General features: G+C 36.6%; 6 protein-coding genes across 10 annotated transcripts; 3 read left to right on the top strand and 3 right to left on the bottom strand.

Moving 5' to 3' along the window:
• Window positions 1,919–6,215, top strand: LOC104782366 (vacuolar amino acid transporter 1-like). Of its 3 annotated transcripts, none has more exons than XM_010507276.1 (11): window positions 1,919–2,068; window positions 2,397–2,600; window positions 2,697–3,022; window positions 3,389–3,603; window positions 3,916–3,939; window positions 4,547–4,947; window positions 5,109–5,244; window positions 5,339–5,504; window positions 5,597–5,640; window positions 5,719–5,781; window positions 5,879–6,215. In XM_010507276.1, exons 2-11 carry the CDS (start codon window positions 2,419–2,421, stop codon window positions 5,975–5,977), a joined length of 1,656 nt encoding a protein of 551 aa, XP_010505578.1. In that variant the 5' UTR covers window positions 1,919–2,068; window positions 2,397–2,418; the 3' UTR covers window positions 5,978–6,215. The 3 variants fall into 3 exon arrangements, with proteins under 3 accessions (XP_010505578.1, XP_010505579.1, XP_010505581.1); XM_010507277.1 differs by having other exon boundaries at window positions 1,925–2,068; window positions 2,407–2,600; XM_010507279.1 differs by lacking the exon at window positions 1,919–2,068 and adding an exon at window positions 2,320–2,333 and having other exon boundaries at window positions 2,407–2,600.
• On the bottom strand, window positions 6,206–7,606 carry LOC104782367 (protein ROOT PRIMORDIUM DEFECTIVE 1-like). Its single transcript, XM_010507280.2, has one exon. The coding sequence runs from the start codon at window positions 7,426–7,428 to the stop codon at window positions 6,244–6,246; it is 1,185 nt and encodes a 394-aa protein (XP_010505582.1). The 5' UTR covers window positions 7,429–7,606; the 3' UTR covers window positions 6,206–6,243.
• LOC104782363 (probable receptor-like protein kinase At5g47070) lies at window positions 7,661–10,385 on the bottom strand. Of its 3 annotated transcripts, none has more exons than XM_010507274.2 (7): window positions 10,161–10,252; window positions 9,665–9,948; window positions 9,532–9,579; window positions 8,920–9,296; window positions 8,573–8,836; window positions 8,364–8,486; window positions 7,661–8,279 (listed from the first exon to the last, which is right to left on the bottom strand). In XM_010507274.2, the coding sequence occupies exons 3-7, from the start codon at window positions 9,548–9,550 to the stop codon at window positions 7,755–7,757; spliced, it is 1,308 nt and encodes a 435-aa protein (XP_010505576.1). In that variant the 5' UTR covers window positions 9,551–9,579; window positions 9,665–9,948; window positions 10,161–10,252; the 3' UTR covers window positions 7,661–7,754. The 3 variants fall into 3 exon arrangements, with proteins under 3 accessions (XP_010505576.1, XP_010505575.1, XP_010505574.1); XM_010507273.2 differs by having other exon boundaries at window positions 9,532–9,602; window positions 9,722–9,948; XM_010507272.2 differs by lacking the exon at window positions 10,161–10,252 and adding an exon at window positions 10,298–10,385 and having other exon boundaries at window positions 9,532–9,948.
• Window positions 10,298–12,062, bottom strand: LOC104782365 (E3 ubiquitin-protein ligase Topors-like). The gene is made up of 6 exons (XM_010507275.2): window positions 11,624–12,062; window positions 11,385–11,522; window positions 11,239–11,296; window positions 10,842–11,089; window positions 10,539–10,628; window positions 10,298–10,385 (listed from the first exon to the last, which is right to left on the bottom strand). The coding sequence occupies exons 1-5, from the start codon at window positions 11,938–11,940 to the stop codon at window positions 10,556–10,558; spliced, it is 834 nt and encodes a 277-aa protein (XP_010505577.1). The 5' UTR covers window positions 11,941–12,062; the 3' UTR covers window positions 10,298–10,385; window positions 10,539–10,555.
• Window positions 12,337–17,025, top strand: LOC104782362 (anaphase-promoting complex subunit 7). The gene is made up of 18 exons (XM_010507270.2): window positions 12,337–12,473; window positions 12,612–12,680; window positions 12,775–12,825; window positions 13,012–13,146; window positions 13,259–13,321; window positions 13,799–13,908; window positions 14,037–14,121; window positions 14,250–14,309; window positions 14,757–14,802; window positions 14,969–15,042; window positions 15,163–15,213; window positions 15,291–15,491; window positions 15,569–15,613; window positions 15,696–15,789; window positions 15,911–16,056; window positions 16,335–16,564; window positions 16,653–16,713; window positions 16,829–17,025. Exons 1-18 carry the CDS (start codon window positions 12,405–12,407, stop codon window positions 16,913–16,915), a joined length of 1,677 nt encoding a protein of 558 aa, XP_010505572.1. The 5' UTR covers window positions 12,337–12,404; the 3' UTR covers window positions 16,916–17,025.
• Window positions 17,130–20,103, top strand: LOC104782361. Its single transcript, XM_010507269.2, has 9 exons — window positions 17,130–17,504; window positions 17,756–17,868; window positions 18,192–18,364; window positions 18,628–18,721; window positions 19,012–19,122; window positions 19,228–19,317; window positions 19,482–19,567; window positions 19,647–19,711; window positions 19,794–20,103. Exons 1-9 carry the CDS (start codon window positions 17,144–17,146, stop codon window positions 19,901–19,903), a joined length of 1,203 nt encoding a protein of 400 aa, XP_010505571.1. The 5' UTR covers window positions 17,130–17,143; the 3' UTR covers window positions 19,904–20,103.

Here is a 20,163-nt window from a genome sequence, read left to right as displayed (position 1 = left end):
TGAATTGTTATTGATTTAAAATTAAATAATATTTCTTTAATCAAAAAAAATATTTAAACTTAATAATTATTGTTTTCTTAAAATATGTAAAATATTTTAAATATTAAATTATTATTAGAAACAGAAGGAGTATTAAATATAATTTAGGAAAAGAAAAAAAAAATCAATAATATGTGGGGATGGAGATATATTTTTGATGCGGAGAATCAACAAAGAGAGATCAATTTTGCGCACATGCTCTTGAGATATCATTTCAGAAGAAAAGTCCAAATGAACGAAGCAATAGATCTACACATCAATCATGTGCTTGTGTTCTTGCGATTGGGATTTTTTTTACGGGTTCACATCAATATTACTAGTCAATTTTGCAGAGTGTGACACTATAACAATTTTGATAAAATCTTGATTTAATATCCGTGTTCAATGACTCATTTGTTCTTATCAGTTTAACCTCATTCCTTATTAGTTATTTGACCTAATCTCATTGAATTGATCAAATTTGATACTAGATTTTTATTACCTTGGGATATAAATCATTTTTTAGGATCCATTTTTCATTAGTCCGCTACTAAACATCAACATTTACTTTTGCCAAAAAGTAGGTTAATTCTTATTCTAAATATAAAATCCTCAACAATCATAAGAAGAGAAACGCTCATTCCCATGTTTTCGTAGAACCTTTTTGGTATGTTTTTTATGACACTTTCTTACACACACACGCATATAAAACGTAGAAAGGCAATTTTTGGTCCGTTTTCTTTCGGAAAAAAATAGATGAACAGATTCTCAGTCTGTTGTTTTTTTAAATCAAAATATTTTTTTATAAAATGAGATTTAGAGGATCCCACTATACAAGAGCTGATATATTGCAATGAATAATTTACATTATCTCCATATATATGCAAGATATGGTTTGCCTTTGCCTCCTCGATTCTGCGAATGAGTCATCTTTTTTTTTTGTTTGTGTAAAAAATTAATGACAATTTAATATCTAAAGTAAGACAAAGAAGCAAATTAGTAGTACTCCATTGTCCACCAATCACATTTTGTGACGTGGAACCATAAATTAAAAAAGAAAAACAAATCATTATTAAACCTGCTTAATCTCCATTTTCCACCAATCACATTTTTTGACGGTTTACCACTTGTGTTTGCAAACTCGTCGTCATCCAGTCATCTCCTTGTTGTCCTAAAGCGTGGGTTCTTGTCTTTTTTTCTCCACTTGAGCTGTTGAGCATATGCGCTCGTGTACATACATACATACAACGCTTGATTTTATTTTGGGTTTTACTACACGCCTGATATTGTACGAAAAAATGGTGAAGTTGTCGACAAAAATAAAATTGGTAAAGATCGAACTCTTACATTGTAAATGTAATACTACAAATAAAATCACACCAAAGCTTCATAGTAAAACATTACATTAATTAGAATTAACCAATTAATATTTAATTTTAAAACAAAGTATATTAGGTTTTCTAAATGCAAGTCTTTGATGAAATTATAAAATTCGTCACCGTTACTCAAAAGAGAGAGATTTTTTTGCAACTCATCTTTTTTCTTTAATATATTTTTGTTGTTTCTATTTTAAGAAAACATGCTAGTCACCCAAAAAATTATCAAAATATGTTTTTAAAATTTAGATTCCATTCCACAAAAAAGAATCTCATGGGTTTAAATACAGAATAAAATAGAATAAAATCTTCAAAACAAATTTGGTTACCAAATCGGTTACAATTTCGGATTTCCAAACCATCATATTATGAAATATCTCTATTCGATTAATTACCACTGCAGTTAATATTATTATCCCCACTCAATCATGATTAAATAAGTTAAGAAAAAAGTTTACCCGTAATTAGAGTATTTAATTTAAAAACTTTTCTCCTATTTTATTAGTATTTGTTTTCTAGTCCTACAACAGAGAAAAAGCGGCTCTCTCTCTCTTCCACTCTCATATCTCTATATCATCCTATCAGAAGAGCTCTCTTTCTCTCTTTGCATCTCTCTCCAGCGATTCTGATCCGAAGCACATCATTGTTTTTGAATCTCAACCTAACTCTTTCAGGTAACACCAAACTCTATCTCTACAACAACAATTCATCACTTTCTTTATGACTTGTTTCTCTTCTGTCGATTCAGATTGAACGATGCAAATCTTAATCCTCTCAATTCTATTTCTTCTTTTTTGGTCCGACAATCTTCTTAACAATGTTTTGTCTTGTTTTGTTTCTTGTTGTGATGATCTGGTACTCAATTATTGAAGCTAGCTTCGATTTTTTTTTTCTTTCCAAAATCCTGTTCAAGAAACAGAACATAGACTTTTTTGACAAGTTAGATCTTGTTGACCCTAGTTATCTACATTCGTATTCGATTTTTTTTTCTGAATTTATCAGATTTCATTAGGAGGAAGAAAAAATGAATCACGTACCATCTGATCAAAGCTTCTACATTGAGAGTGAGGACGAAGACGACAGGAAAGATTACGTAGAAGAAGATGGTGGTGGAAGCCATTCTGATTCCTCTGATGATGCTTATGATGAAAACCAAGCTCACACTAAGCCTAGCTCTTACACCACTGCCTGGCCTCAGAGTTACAGGTTTCTCTACTACTAATCCTCATTCTTATGATTCTTGATTGGTTTGGACACAGAAGTTTCACACTTTTTTTTTGTGTTCTTGGTAATATTTTGTAGGCAGTCCATTGATCTTTACAGTAGTGTACCGTCTCCTAGTATCGGTTTTCTTGGAAACAATTCGATGACGAGATTTGGAAGCTCCTTCTTGTCATCTTCTTTGATAAGAAGACATACTCCGGAATCATTACCTGCTGTTACAAAGCCTTTGCTATCACCACAGGCAGATGAACAAGCTTTACCAAAACACAGACTTAGCTCTCATGGCTTGCTCCCTCCTATTCCTTCGAGGAGGCATTCAATGCGAAAGGACGAGAAATCATCCATGATCTCTCATGAGATTCCAATGTCCCGTAATAGCTCATACGGACAAGCTGTTCTAAATGGTGAGTTCAATCTTTATGCTTTAGTAATATACTCTGTCTCCTCCTAGAAGTAGTTTAAAAGTGGCTTGGTGAGAATAGCTTTTCTCGTAACTATAGAGCTTCAAGATTGATTGCAATTGTGCCTTCACCATTACAAATACGACTCTAGATTGTGTGTGTATGGGCCTAGACCGTCTTCTTCGGGGTTTAAAGACTTTTTGTCTTTATAATTTAAGAGAATAGTCCAAAATAACAATCAACTCTATTGTCCTATAGCACATGGAGCACATGAACAGAACATGTCTAGGTTCAAAGAATATGCTTGTAATCTTTTTGCTCTTAGTAAAATTATGAACTTGTGCTATAACATTGTGGGTCATGGTGCAGGATTGAACGTTCTATGTGGGGTTGGAATACTCTCAACTCCTTATGCTGCCAAAGAAGGAGGATGGTTGGGACTAATGATACTATTTATATATGGTCTTCTTTCTTTCTACACCGGAATCCTCCTACGTTACTGCCTCGACAGTGAGTCTGACCTCGAGACCTACCCCGACATTGGCCAAGCTGCGTTTGGTACTACTGGACGTATCTTTGTCTCGGTAAGGGGATCAACTTTTCCTTAAATTCCTACTCTATAGTGAAGGTGCCAAAGATAAGGACCATATAGAAAAAAAGAAAAAAAAAACTCAGTGAATTATCCCCACAGAAAGAGAAATGCCTTTTTGGCCTTTGAACAAATCGAACAACTCAAAAGCCAAGGAAAAGTTAGTATTATACATTTCTTGATGCAATTAGATTGCTATCAGAAGCCAAATAGTAGCTTACCAGTTTCTCACTTTTAATAGTGGAATTTGATATCATTGTTCTCAATTTATATTAATTTATTCTTTTTTTTTTTTTTTGCATTGCAGATTGTACTCTATTTGGAGCTATACGTACGTGTTTCTAATGGATTCGTCCATCAGTTGACTTTAATCTATACTCTATAGAAATAGAAATCCCTTGACTCTTTTTGCCATGAAAAAAGTACATACATAATTCAAGAGATTCCAAGTGGTGTTAGGAAACAAAAACAACACAAGAGATCTTTAAGTGTGTGACCCCATGTTGTGAAACACGTTAGCATAGGGTCCCATAGAGTCCTGCCACTAGTTCTAGATTTGGCACTACCTGAAGCTACTTTAAACTTTTTCTCTTTGTTTCAATTTGTTCCTTCTTAAAGCTACTTTTGACGTCACTCAAGCGGCGAATGTATAATATATTATAGATGGAATGATCCCTTAAAGCTTCTTAAAAGCTATTAGTGTGAAATGATTAGTTTTTTTTTTTTGGTAAGAGTGAAATGATTAGTTTAATAGTGATTCTTTCTGACTTTTTAGTTTAGGTGTAACTTGTTTTCATGTATACTTCTCTGTAAACTGCTTTTAGAGTCTTTGTTTCTTTCATAGTAAAAGGTGTATCATAAAACTCAGATGTTACTTACTTCAATAGAAGTGAGTGTATAATTACTGACTTCACATGATTGTTTATTTATATTTGCAGGCGTGTTGTGTGGAATATATAATATTGGAGAGTGACAATTTGTCTTCATTATATCCAAATGCTGCCTTAAGTATTGGAGGGTTTCAGTTAGATGCACGCCATCTCTTTGCATTGCTTACCACTCTCGCTGTGCTCCCCACTGTTTGGCTCAGAGATCTCAGTGTTCTGAGTTATATCTCAGCTGGAGGGGTGATTGCATCGGTGCTAGTGGTATTGTGTTTGTTTTGGATTGGTTTGGTAGATGAAGTTGGGATTCACAGCAAAGGAACTACACTAAACTTGTCAACATTACCTGTAGCTATAGGACTCTATGGTTACTGCTATTCAGGACATGCCGTTTTCCCCAATATTTATACTTCTATGGCCAAACCATCTCAGTACCCTGCTGTTCTCTTGACATGGTAAGCTTATGATATGGTTTTAACAAGTTCTAACAAAATCCTCTTAACTTTACATTTTTTAGATTGCTCTGACTTTCGCTTATGCAGACTTCACCTTTTTTTTTATATGCACATTCCTCAACTTCTCTAACACATCTAATGGTTGATATAACATCATGCAGTTTTACTATTTGCACTTTGATGTATGCTGGCGTTGCTGTTATGGGATATACAATGTTTGGAGAATCAACAGAATCACAATTTACACTCAACTTGCCTCAAGATTTGGTTGCAACTAAGATTGCTGTGTGGACTACGGTAAGTAGATCAAAATATGTGTTCTTTCCACTAATTGTTGCATGTTGGTTATCACATGGGAACTAAAGCCGTTTTGTATTTAACCATTTTGCAGGTGGTCAATCCATTTACCAAATATGCTTTGACCATATCTCCAGTAGCAATGAGTCTTGAGGAGTTGATACCATCAAGGCATATCAGATCCCATTGGTACGCCATCGGCATTAGAACCGCATTGGTCTTCTCTACTCTGCTTGTTGGTCTTTCAATTCCCTTCTTTGGTAAAATCATCTCTACCATTTTGTTGTTAAAGCTCATCTTCTTCAAAACCATTCTCTTGCTAATAGTGAGAGAACACTCAATAATCTTGCAGGTCTTGTCATGTCCTTGATTGGTTCATTGTTGACAATGCTCGTCGTAAGCTTTCTTTTCCTTGCCTTTCTGGTTTTTCTACTACAAATAAAGATCGTTCAAATTATCTTTTGTTTTGTGCAGACTCTAATACTTCCACCAGCTTGTTTCTTGAGCATCGTAAGGAATAAAGTTACCCCGACCCAGGTAATCTTCTTAGCAATTCTGTATCTATATTAGTTTCATACAAACATCGTTCCTAGCGTTTTTAGATTCATCGACAATGTTTTGGTTTGTTGTGTAGATGATGCTGTGTATCTTAATCATCATAGTAGGAACAATATCTTCAGTCATTGGGTCATACTCAGCTCTCTCCAAGATCATTGAGAAATTGAGCAGCTAAAAATAACTATCTCTTCGTTTTTTTTCTTCTCTTACAAACTCTTATACCCATTTTGTCTTCAGGGGAATACCTATTTTTGTTCTGTTTTTGGTCTTTTGTTTTCGTATAGCAAATTCATTCTTGCATTCAAAGCTTTTGTAATATTCCGAGTGATGTGAGCTGCAACTTAAAGACTTGTTTAAAACAAATACGTCAATGATGTCTTTGATTAATAAAGATTGGTTGATCATTAAACTGATTCTTAAGTAAGGTAACAATACTTTGCCTTAAGCTTCAAAATCAAAATCCAAATCCAAATCTTTCTCTACTACAACTCCTTCATCAGAAAACCCGAAACTATGCCTTCTACTCTTCAAAATCAACTCAGAATTCTTCATCAATTGGATGTACTTCTTCCTTACAGCCAACACAGGATGGGTTTCAACACTAGCTTTATCCTTATAAGGCTCTCTAAGAATAGCTGTACAAGTTTTATTCTTCATAGACAAGTAAAAAATCTGAGGATGTCTCTCAAAAGCCTTATGAACCTTCTGAGGCAATCCGAAAAACTTCTTGAGACATAACAGCTTCTTCCTCTCAGCTGAATGCTCGACGAAGAGACAAAGCAGTTCATGAAGAAACCCAACAACTCTCTTCTCAGCTACATCACTACTTGGATCCAAACATGAATAATCATCGTATGGTGATACATAAGGAAGCTTTTGAAACTCTTTTAACCAATCTTCAATCTTGACTCTCAATCTACAACCTTTTGATGGAAACAGAGGAAACTCAATCTCTTCCAAACTCACTTCTCCTCTCTTCTTTACTACATTCTTCTGCAACACAGACAAAACCTTATCTCCTCCATTATTATAGTCTACTACTGCTAAACCTTTAACTCCATCTTCCATATCTACAAACCTAAACGAAGAATCTAAATTCATATCCGGAAACTGCAAGTAATCATCAGGCAAACCTAAATACCATTTCATTCCTTGAACTATACTTATTGGCAAAACGTGATCTTTACTCATCAGTATCAGTTTCCTCAACCGATCACGCAAATCCTCAGCGTGAGTTTGGTACACGATTCTCTCTAACCTATCGAGCTCTGTAGCTTCTGGTGTCAATCTGAACCATGGGAGATTATACTCTGGACCAACGAACTCTTCAAAGATCGAAGGATATTTTCTTAGAAACTGAGCGATTTTGGTTGATACATCGAACTGACGAGTCTTCTTAGAGATGGCGGAGATCGGAATGCAGCGATTTGGTTCCTGGACGATGCAGTTTTTGAGACCGACGACGGATCTGAGCTGAGACGATCGGAGGATGTGTTCTATGTTGTCGAAATAAGGATCTTTCTTCCATTTCATGTAAACGTCAACGTAGGTTCGTTTTTGAGTGGAGTTAGGGAGGTTAGTGAAGGAGGAAGCTAGGGTTTGGGCATGGCGGCGAACAGAGAGCATTGTTGAAGAATTGCACAAATCGGAAAACCCTAATTTAATCGGAGCTGCTGTACTGTGACGGAGCTTAATCGGGAAATTAGAGCAAAGAGATTAAAAAACTTCATGCTGTATTATGCTTAACAAAACGACACGGAGATAAAACTGCATGCCGTTTTTATTCATAGCAAAACGACAATGATACTACACTAGCACTTAAGTTTGTTGTAAATGGTGTGTCCACAAAACTGTCCTATAGTAGTAAAACAGTTTGGGATGAGTTATATTATAACGACAATAATATTTGCATAACACAAGCGGTGAGTTGTTGTTGTTGTACTCTCAAAAAATCAAATAGAAGTAACAAGTTTAGGAGACCAAGTAGGCAAATTAGGACAACCATTAACCCCAATCCAAAGTTCAACAAATCTTCTCTTAACTCTCTCCCTCCTTGATGCTTCGAATGCGTCTTTAGGTGTCAAGCTTTTCATCAATGGCAGTCCTGAAGGAGTTTCGTCTGATGTTGTCTCCACTATCCTTTCTAACATCTCTGAGACCTGACTCATTGTTGGCCTAGACTTCGCCTTTACCATCAAACACCGGTTAGCAATTGCAGCTACCTTTAATGCTGATTTGAGGTAGTAGTTTCCTTCGAGTCTTGGGTCGATGATCATCTTGAACTTCTTTATGTCGGACAAGTGTGGTCTGACCCATTCCAAGATGTTCTGCTCGTTTCTTGGGCGGTTACGGTCAAAAGGTCGTCTTCCTGTGATGAGTTCATATAGAAAGATTCCGTAGCTCCACACGTCGCTCTTGGCTGTGAGGTGTCCGGTTTGGATGTATTCCGGTGCTGCATAACCAATGGTCCCCACAACCTGTTATATTCAAAGTTTGGTTATTACCTATTAATCAAATTGTCTGAATCCAACTGAGACACAACAAGGTCAGGCATGGAATACCGCGGTGGAGACGTGAGTGATTCCATCAGAAGGACCCATTCGAGCCAGTCCGAAATCAGAGAGCTTTGCATTCCAATTCTCATCAAGAAGGATGTTGGATGATTTGAAATCCCTAAAGATGATCTGTGCATATAAGACAATATTACAAATGGTTCAAGAACACATAAAAGAGTATTTAAAGTATTTGTGATCATGGATGGAGAAGAGACCTGAAACTCCATGCCTTCATGAAGATAAGCGAGTCCTCGAGCAGTGTCTTGAGCAATCTTTATTCTGGTCGACCATGGGAGAGGAGTGACTATGAAACGATTGGATAAATGGTCTTGAACACTTCTGTTTGGTACATATTCATAAACAAGTAGCCGTTGGATCCCTCTCTCATCATCCTCAGCGCAATAACCGATCAGCTTCACCAAATTCGGATGCTCTACTACTCCCAATACATTTACCTCTGTCACCCATTCTTTATGCCCCTGTTAATATATACATATGTTATTATGTTGTTCGCAACAAACCACAGAGAAAGGAATAGTAGGAAAGAGAGAGATTTGCTTGCCTGTAGACCTCTTCTGCTGAGTTGTTTAACTGCAATATCAATCTTTTTACGAGAATCTTGGGGGTTCTGAATCACGCCACGAAACACACCACCGAAGCCACCTTCCCCGATCATTAATGAGCGACTGAAATTCTTGGTAGCGGTTTTAAGATCATCGAGGGCAAAGACTGTGAGATTGTTACTGTGTGTCTCTGAGAGGACGTGCAAGGAGGAAGTAATGGAAGTAGCAGTACTTGTATCTGAGTTAAACTCAGACCCTGATCCTCCTCTGGCCATCGTAGTGGAACCAAACTTTCTAGTCTTAGCTTCATCATCATGAGATTTGTCTTTGCTGAAGTAGAAACATTTCATTGCTCTAGACGAAACCATCCTCCTCACTGTGCAATACCAAGTCAACACAAATAGAAACACAATTAAGGAGAGAAACAGCCACAGAATCACTATCAAACACCAGACATCAAGTAATTTACAGCATCGCTCAACAACAATATCATCACATTTCTTCAACCAAGAACACTTTTGAGAGAATGTGTAACAGAAAGCGAGAATATAACACAAAAGTAGAAATGTGGTAAGAGTGTTGTGAGAATCGGAATGGGGAAGAGAAGAAACCTGATGTAGAATTACTCATGAGGAAGATTGAAATGCTGTGATGAGGGTCTTCATGTTCATGATTGAGAAAGCTTTAAAGCAAAAGAAAATGGCAGAGAGATAGAGAATGAATAGAAGAAGAAGACGAGCTCACCATGATCGAAAGGAGAAGTCAAATAGGCAAATGGCAGCTGGATTGCCGCTTACCAACCTATAGAAGAAGCCTTATTTATTTTATTTTATTTTGTGTTACACCCGCTTGCTTACTAATACATCATAATAGTGGAATACGAGAACGCGTTGTTTATTCAGCTTTTTATCCATTTATAGTCATGCCATTTATTCACCGTTTAATCTTATAGCCTTCGCTATTAAGGTACGTTTCAAAAGAGAAACTCAAAATGAACGTTCCTCTTCCTCTACTTCTATTGAAGCTTCCTGTAATATTGTAAAAACGGATAAAATTTAAATTATTTATGTATAATTATGTGTATAGTTTTAATAAATAAAAAATTGATAGTCAAATGATACAGAATTTTTAATGTTGTTGAAATAGGTGGTCCTCGAAACCTAAGAAAAAAATTGATGAGGTGAGGAAAAGCGTTGGAAAGAACTTTGGGGGTGAGAATTTTGGCATAGAAGAGACGTACATTGTGGAAGTAGAGAGACTAAGTGTCAGCTATTTGGGAATCCACCTATAGCTATCTCAAAAGTAACCCCGCACCTAAACTTGCATCATCATAACATCTTCCTCCTACCTACTCTTTTAACTCTTGATTCATCTTACCTGGTCCACTCTTTCCACTATTGAACTTCCAATACACCAACAGTCGCATCGTAAGTCTGTCTATTTACTTCGTTTGGCGAGAGCGTATCTGCAAGCAAATTCAAGATATTCTGATCTGAGTTACAGGAAAAACCAACAAAGCAAACATATTTCTACCTAGTGAAACCAAACCCACATAATACATATCCTAATTCGGTGCTTATACAAATATAGAGTTAGACTCCTAAAGTATTTTTTTTACCTGTATTTTTACTGCTATTATTGCTCCACCTCATTGTATTCAACCACTGCATCATACGCCTCCATCGTGAGACTACTCTCCGCAAAACATCTGAAAGAATGTTTTCTTCTCATCAGAAACAGTCGTCAAATTTAATCATCAACGATGACCAAAATCTCAGTCCAAACAGATATAAGCTCTGTGATCAACAAATACCAAGGTTCATACTTGCATGTCACTGGATTTTAAGGTTGCCTATGTGTTTCATATACTACTACTAAATCCCTAATTCCTTAAAACTCTGAAAACCTACAATAATCTTACCTTAGTTCATGCCAAAATATATCCTCTTTGTCAAACAAGAATTTTCGAAGCGAAGAGTTTTCGTCTTCCACCAACATCCCGGTCTGCCGAGATTGTCTAGTATCCTCTCTCTCAAGCCTTTTGATGAAAAGCGCTGACGCAAGATGAACAATAATTGATGGATCAGGATCTCCAAGGACTGCCTGAAGCTCTCTTCTAATCCATGGCTCAATTCTTTCAATTATTTTAGCTTTGGCGTGATCATTCACCTGCAAAACCCTATAATTATCAATTTATCATTCAATCTAAACAAAACGAAGCAGGTATATCCATCAAGCTTCTACTTAACTAAGAGTGCAAACTCCAATACTACAAACATCAAACATAGAATGGGGTTACATTGTCTTATCAAACTTACTAGTTCCAAGCTTCGCCTCGAATGTAATCGAACAGCTCGTAATTGCTTATTGTATATACTGCATTTAGAGCCAACACTAGTTAAAAACTGAGGATTGCAAAGTGAAGGCTACAGAGATAAGAGAATAGAATCAATAGTAAACCAACCTAGCTCGCCACTGAAGCTTTCGATGGAAGATAACAGAATAAGGAACTAAACCTGGCCGTCCAAACGATCTCCTCCATGGCAATGGCCTTGATCTCGACCTAGAGTTTTCCAAAACATCCCTCGACCTTGGAATTATCCTAATTAAGTACATAAGCAAGTGAATATAAAGAAGTGATTTTTTAAAAGAGAAATTTCAAATAGAGGAATGGATCTTAAACACAGAGAGAGAGAGAGATACCTCCGGCGACCGGAATGATTATTCCGATGATAAGTTAAAGTCTCACGATCACGAAGAATCGGTAAATGCTCCTTATGGTATTTTCTAGAATCAAGATCACCGACGATAAACCACGAATCAAAAAGAGTGTTACATAGAGGGCAATTCCTCTTGAACCCGCTCCACTTACGAATACAAACAAGGCAGTATCCGTGCTTGCACGCCGTAATCACGGCGGTGGCTCGTCGGTCGGTTAGGTTTTCGAGGCATATCGGACACGATTTCCCCCGTAAAGCAGTAAAAATTGATCTCTCCGCAAATTTCTCAACTCTTTTCATCAGACTATACCTTCCGGCGATCAAATAAGTGAAGCCACGGTTAAGATCGCTGTTGAAGACGGTGATGGAGGCCTCACCGGTGATAACTGATAAGAGAGATCGTTCGGTGAAAGAGGACTCTTTAAAAATTCGGGTTTTAATGAACCGAGATTAATTTTAAATTGATAACCGGTTATTTCCGGTTCTCTCCGGTTTTAAATTGTTAACCGGTAATTCTCGCTCTGGTTCGGTTTTAAATTGTGTTTCTTTGCTCCGGTGAAGAGCGGCTCTTGGAAAAATCGGGTTTTAATGAACCGAAGTTAAATTTTCTGATGGAGAACCGGTTGTTTTCGGTTCGGTTCGAGATTTCTTTGTTTCAAAATTGAAGAGCGAGCGAGCGTCATACTTCATCGCTGCTGCTCCGAAGAAAAGAAGTCACAACCCATTGCCACTAAACCACACGAGAGAACTCTCTAGTCTCTGAAATGGAGGTTCCAAAGGATCAGATCGCGACTCTAATGGAGCATGGGCTTTACGATTCTGCTGAAATGCTGGTAAATTCTCTAACTTTTCAACTCATTCTGATTCTTCTCTCTCTCTCTCTCTCGCTCTCTTTTAAATCCCTAGTTTTTTTTTTTTTTTTTTGAATCAAGAACTGATGAAATTTTATCTATATATGAATCTAAATCCAGGGAAGCTTTCTCGTTTCATCTTCTACTGTTAGTGCCGAAACTAGTCCTCAGCTCAAGGCGGAGAATTTGGTTAAAGCTTCTTTCTCCTTCGATGTTTTCTATTTTAGTAGCTTTGAGTTTGATATTTTAAAGTTAGATTCTTTCTGGTTTTTTTTGTTTTCAGATTCTACTGGGCGATGCTTTATTTCACCAGAGAGAATACAGAAGAGCTATTGTAAGTTCTCGAAAGTTTAATTCTTTATGTTTCATTCTGCCACCTATTTATGTAAAATCTATGGAGTGAGCAGATTTAAATTTCATATATGTTTTGCTTATTCTTCTCCTCTGGAGTACTTTGGGGTGGAGAACTATGAAGTCATGTAGAAATTCTGAAATTATATGTATTCCTTGTTTTTGTCAGAATACGTACAAGCAAGCGTTGCATCATTATGCAAGGATTCCAAAGCAAAGCTCCGGTATTTCGAGGAGTTCATTATCTTTATCTACCAGATCATCTGTGAGTGCGTCTGGCAATTCTGCTATTAATGAGAGCGAGGTAAATTAATGTGGTGTTTCTGCTTGATCCGTTTGGTTTCCAGAAATGGTGTGCTTTGGTTTTATATCTTAGGGGTTCATGTGTGTCTTCATTTTTCTATCTTTCTTCTCAGGTGAGATTCAAGATTGCTTCATCTCACTTTGCTCTTAATGAAACAAAAGCTGCGATTTCTGAGGTATGTCTTCAGTCTTATTCATTGGGAGTGTCATCTGTTTGTCTGGTTATCAAGATTTATTTAGTTTTCTAGATTTGTTGGTTAACAAACATTGGTACATAGAAAATAAAATATGTATATGAGATGGAAAAAGAGCTTTTAAGTTATCTGCTTCTCAAATTATAGATTGGTTTTGTATAGGATGATTTATATCTCACTATTGTATTTTATAACCAGAGTTCAGTTACTGTAGTTCTCTTCAGTGAAACGTCATTGGGCCGCAAGTAGTAGGTTTTGTTTAGTATCCTGAATCCGAGATGAATTGTGTTGTGTTGACCTTCTCTCCACCCATGAATGCATTTCCATATAACAAGCAAAGTAAAACTACTAGGAGTCTTTGCTTCCAAAACTGGATGTGGTTCTTAAGGGATAATAGGTAATAAAACTCATGGTTTTCTTAGTTCTAATATTTCATTGCACATGTTCCTTCTTTGCCAGATGGAATCTGTCAAGACCAGGAGCTTGGAGATGAATATACTGATGGCAAAGCTTCATCGAAATTCTGGATATAACCGTGGTGCTATTGCTTTTTATAAAGAGTGTTTAAGGTCTGTTTTTCATTTTATTTCCCAACATTTCCTAACATATAAACACTATCATAATCTTTCTGTTTTTACATTATATGCCAATTCAACACATATTGCTTATATATGTATACAATCTTTAATCTCTACAGGCAGTGTCCTTATGTACTCGAAGCTGTCATAGGTTTATCTGAACTGGGAGTCACTGCAAAGGATATCATATCATCTTTTACTCAGGTATCCCTTTCTGTGAGATTTCTTTTACCTTTGAATGTGTTTTGCGCCTCTTTCTCCCCATTTTCAATTACCTTTTCTGTGTAAAATCCGTACTATATTGTAATTGCTGTGTCGTGTTTACATTTCAGACTTCAAGTAGAAGTGCAAAGGTTTCGCTCGATCAGATAGATCCTACCCGTTGGTTGCAAGTAAGCATACTCTTTAACAGTATTTACAGCGTTAAAAACTGTTTGATAGTACCTCTATTAATTATGCGGCCAAGCTATATTTTTAGTTATTAAGTGTCGTATTTTATCTGTGTTGTTCTCCGTAATACGACTTATATATACATAGTAGTTCTATTAATTTTTCGTCAAGGACTAAGTGAATGTAAAATCCAGCGAGTTATACGTTGTGTACATAGGTAGAAGCTGTTCATGAGTGGAAATTGGATTTAATTGTCTCTATAGTATTCCCTCAAATAAATTATTGCTTTCATGTTGATCTGTTAGCATCAGCTAGACTATTCAACTAGGGAACTAATATTGTATATCCCTTTTCTTAGATGGCTTCATTGGTTTCGTGTTGAAGTTTATCTGGAAATAACATTATGTTCTTCTTTGCCATTTTTTGGTAACTTTTCTTCGAATTGACAGCGTTATGTCGAGGCCCAGTGTTGTGTTGCTTCACATGCTTACAAAGGTAGCTCTCTTTTTATTTGTGGAATTCACATGCTTATAGTGCCATGATATGTGGCTTTTAGATCTCTGTGCCTACCCTGTAGATTTCAGTTCGTACATGTAATTTGCGGAAAATTCTGCAATGATTAATCCAATATGCCTTACTGGATTAATGTGTATTTACTCAGGGGCGCTGGAACTCTTTGCTGAACTTTTACAACGATTTCCAAATAATGTACACTTGTTGACTGAGACAGCAAAGGTTAGGGATGGCATTGACTACGATGCAAACAGAATTACACCTGAGTTATCTTCTTATGATTATGATTGACATAATTCTGGTAGTTGATAAACTCTTCCTTCATTGATTTCATTTGTATAGGTTGAAGCCATTATTGGGAAAAATGATGAGGCCATAATGAGATTTGAGAAGGTAGTCACCGCATCGATATTTTTGTCTCATCTCTCGACTACTTTAAATCATGCATAATCATCTCAACGCTTTTGTAGGTTCGGTCAATTGATCCTTACACGCTAACCAGTATGGATGAGTATGCAATGCTGCTTCAGATAAAGTGTGATTATTCCAGGCTAAACAAGCTTGTCCACGATTTATTAAGCATTGATCACACCAGAGCAGAAGTATTTGTTGCTTTGTCTGTACTATGGGAAAGGAAAGATGCAAGGACAGCATTATCTTATGCTGAGAAGGTTAGCATTTTTCTGACACTAAAATTTTGTGCTAAAATCGTTGTGTGATAGCTTATGACATTCACTTTACCATCCAGAGTATCAGGGTAGACGAGAGGCACATACCGGGCTACATAATGAAGGTAAGCTCGTTTAAAGAGGAATTGATTTCCTAAAAATAATTTTGCATATATTGTATATCCCACTATTTTTATTATATTTTAGGGAAATCTTCTTTTACAAGCAAAACGACCAGAAGCTGCAGCAATCGCCTTCAGGGCTGCTCAGAATTTGAGGTCCGATCTTCGTTCATATCAAGGTCTGGTTTACGAGGGATCTGATATACACTTCCACTGTTGTACTGTTTTGGTGGTATAAACCTTTAACAAACATGAAACGGTTGGAGTGTGAATTAACTTGCACTATTAAGGTAATTTCAGGCTTAGTCCATTCTTATCTGGCATTTGGTAAAACCAAAGAAGCATTGTATACCGCCAGAGAAGCAATGAATGCAATGCCTCAGTCTGCAAAGGCTCTAAAATTAGTTGGTGATGTACATGCTAGTACATCAAGTGGCAGGGAAAAGGTAAACAACAGTTCGCTTTATTATGCTTCAGTGGGTTTGGCAATTTTCATTACATCAGTACTCTACCTAGAGTTCCTTCATCTATAGCAGATATATTTCCTAGTCTAAAGATATAGAGATTTGTTTTCATATTAGCTATCCAAATCACAATTTTGTGAAAGCATAGTGTATACCAAATCTGAGAAACAATTCAGAGCTTGTGAGCATCTTCTTATGATCATTTCGTTATGGGTAAATTATTTTGGTGTAAACAGAGTAATGATATGGTTTTACAACAGGCAAAAAAGTTCTACGAGTCAGGACTGAGGCTTGAACCTGGGTACCTAGGAGCTGCCTTAGCTCTGGCTGAGCTTCATCTAATGGAAGGGAGGAATGGAGATGCTGTATCACTACTTGAACGATATCTCAAAGATTGGGTTGATGATTCACTCCACGTCAAGCTAGCTCAAGTCTTTGCTGCAACTAATATGCTACAAGATTCTTTATCACACTATCAAGCTGCACTAAGGTCTATGGGAATTCCAAATCATTAGTTCCTCTAATTCTCGTTATTTGCATGTGAATCAATAAACAGAGTGTTAAAAATGTATATGCAGAATAAATCCACAGAATGAGGCAGCCAAAAAGGGACTAGATCGCTTGGAGAAACAGATGAAGGTTGGTCAATTGTGCTTCATTTTTGAAATAATGGAATCAAATCCAGATTCTACTTATGAAGGTCGAACGATGATCTTTACTAAAATACAAAAATTTGGTGGGGTGTTAATTGCAGGGAATAGACCCAGATGCAACAGATGAGAATGACGAGAACGATGTTGAAGATGTTGATGGAGACACTGAAGAAGCTGAGCTCATGTGAAGAGAGGTTCTTAGTAGTAGTAGGAGGCAGAGAAGAGTGTGTAAACTGTAAAACACTATCGAATTCGTAACATTAAAATATTTTAATAGCATATGTCATTCCTCCTTGTTTCTCTATAAGCTTAGAATATGAAGAAGAAAAAAACTCCTGGCAAGAAAACACAAAAACAAAATAAAAAAATCTAGAATAATGGATATCGTGACGTGTAAATACGCGATTGGTTAAAACATGCAAAGAGTACCCCCATCACCAAAGTCTCACGGAGAATCCCATCTCTTTCGCCACGCCAAGTCTCAATCAATCTTCCCTTCGTCGTCGTCAAAAAGCCAAGCGTTTTGCTTTTTATTCTTGATGGGTTTCATCTCTTGCATCTCATTTCCTTCGGTCAATTCGAGAATTCTATCGACCCACCGTTTCTCCAAGCTATCAACTTTAACATCTTCTTCTTCTTCTTCTTCATATTCACTTAAGTTTGCTTTGAGACGCCAGGAGGAGGAGGATAAACCCAAAGTCTCCTTCTTTCTTTCATCAACGTCTTCGATAATGACGACTCCTGTTCAAGCTTCTTCTTCCTCCACCACCACCATTGGTATCCTCACTTTCTGTTTCTTAATTTCGACAGTTGTAAGGATTAGTGGAACTGTAGCTGAACTCTCGTTGACTTAACAGAGTTAATCCGATGTTAATTTTGGAGGATTAGTGAGTTACTTTAGAGTCTGACAATGATTAAAGACTTTAGTGATTATATAAATGAGGAAGCTTAGAACGTGGTAAATTTAAGATTTTGTGATTCTGCTTTTCCAAGTAGTGACCTTTTTATTCTTTTTTTTTTGTATGAAGATGAGACCAGTGATGGCTTGAAGGTCCAGTCTCATGTTTCAATTGGGGCAAATGATTTGCTGATCGTTGGACCAGGTGTTCTTGGACGCTTAGTTGCTGAACAATGGAGACAGGTATAGTTTTTGTGTTGTATGTTTCATACATCATTTGTCTTCTACAGAGATTGATCTTTAATTTGATAGTTGGACATATCTTTCTTATAGAACATCCTATAGATATGGTGTTTATGTACTATTAACAAGAAAAATGTTGTATGTCCTGTAAATCCCTGTTTTATGTGTCTTGAGTGTTTATCAATGTGCTCTGTGTTGATCTTATACAATCTTTTATGGTAATATTCTGAAATTCTCGTGGGTATATTGACTAGTTCCTTTGCAGCATAACGTTTATAATAAGAGTCATGTTTTCACAATATGGAACTTTATATGTGGAGCAGGAACATCCAGAGAGTCAAATCTTTGGGCAGACAGCAACAACAACTCATCATGATGAGTTGGAGATGTTGGATATCAAACCATTTCTTAAAGGAACCGAATTTGGGGACAAGTTCTCGTATTTGATCTTTTGTGCTCCTCCATCACAAAGCCCTGATTATGCTGGCGAAGTCAGGTGATTAAATTCACATGTATCAACTACTGGAAAGTCTATGAATTGTTACTTCTGATGCCTTTTCATTTAATACCGTTCTGCTACTGAATGCCTGGTCGGTCTATTGTGTGGTTAACTTAATTAATTGGTGAAGAAAGATGAAGCTAAACGTTAGTTTGTGTTTATTGGTTCATCCTTAAGACAACATTAAAACTAATTTGCCTTGGTTCAACTATATCTAATATTGGCAATTGGTATGTGCTTGTGTTTTACAAACGGTTCAGGAATGCAGCATCAAACTGGAATGGGAAAGGATCATTCTTATTCACATCTAGTTCTGCACCTTATGATTGCTTTGATAATGGAGAATGCAACGAGGTTTGTCTCAGCACCTGAATGCATCTTTTCCTTCCAGTTTTCTCCATCCTAATATTCATAATTTTAGGCTTTAGCACCACAATATAGTATTCTATTTCAAAGTTGTTAACACACATAACATCAGAAATGATTGGATTTGTTGATGCTATTGGGGCAGACAGCTCTGATAATTTGAAATCTATGAAAATAAAGTATACATTATTCCAGTCATACTGCAATTTCTTTGTTCATTGTGAATATGTATGCGATATTCTAGAAGAATCTCATAAGTTTATCACCCTTCACTGCAGGATTCTCCAGTAGTGCCACTGGGAAAGAGCCCAAGAACCGATGTGCTTTTGAAAGCTGAGAAAGTAGTGTTGGAATGTGGAGGGACAGTTCTTAGACTGGCAGGGCTTTACATATCCTTTTGGATTTCGAAATTTGATACTCAATGAGCAAATACTGATAGGCTTCTAAGGTCTCTAGCGGATTTGAAAATTATGTTTGTCCTGAACTTTTTATACACAGAGAGTAGAGGTGCGCATACTTACTGGTTGAATAAGGGGACAATTGATGCTTGTCCTGATCATATCGTGAATCTCATACACTATGAGGTATATTTGTGATTTTACTCACTCCTTTCTCCTGTTCAAAGACCATGAACTTCAATATATGCTTATGATTGGTCTGCATATGTAATATAAGATAACCCATTCTCTAGCATTGGCACTATACTATATATTAGTCTCTTCAGTTTCTGTAATGTGTTTCTGAACAGGATGCAGCATCGCTGGCAGTTGCAGTCATGAAGAAGAAATCCGGTGGTCGAATTTTCTTGGGTTGTGACAACCATCCTTTGTCAAGGTAATGCTGTTCTCTTTCTAACTTTGAAAGTATTTCAAACATTTGACATTTCACTTCTTTGACTTCTCATTCTTCTCAGGCAAGATGTGATGGACCTGATGAATCAAAGCGGAAAATATGATCAGAAGTTCAAAGGTTTCACGAGTGAGTTTCTTCAAATATTGACGTGTAATTATCTTGAAAAAACTTAAGCTTCATAGAGTCTGACTACATTGGCTTGTTGTAGGCACCAGTGGTCCTTTAGGGAAGAAGCTAGACAACTCACGGACACGAGCAGAAATAGGATGGAAGCCGAAGTATCCAAGCTTTGCTCAATTTCTTGGAGTAGCAAAGTAGTATTTTTAATCTGGATCAAACTAATATGTTTACTCTCGAGAGATCAAACAGCTGAAATGTTCTGAATTATTTATCAAGCTCCATGTTCATAATAATACTGATATAATTAACTTGATACATTTAGCAAACGGGTCAAGTACGCAAACTTAAATCAGTTTGTATTATATTTTATAAACATGGCTGAATCATAATAATAAAAATCTCTTGGATCATCTAAAAGGTATGAATTCTTTCTGTCAAGATGTAATGTAAAAGCTTGT

This window comes from Camelina sativa, chromosome 4 (assembly GCF_000633955.1).
Source record: "Camelina sativa cultivar DH55 chromosome 4, Cs, whole genome shotgun sequence".
Taxonomy (NCBI): Eukaryota; Viridiplantae; Streptophyta; class Magnoliopsida; order Brassicales; family Brassicaceae; genus Camelina; species Camelina sativa.
Note: the sequence above shows the minus strand (reverse complement) of the source record. Positions and strands in the feature narration are given on the sequence as shown.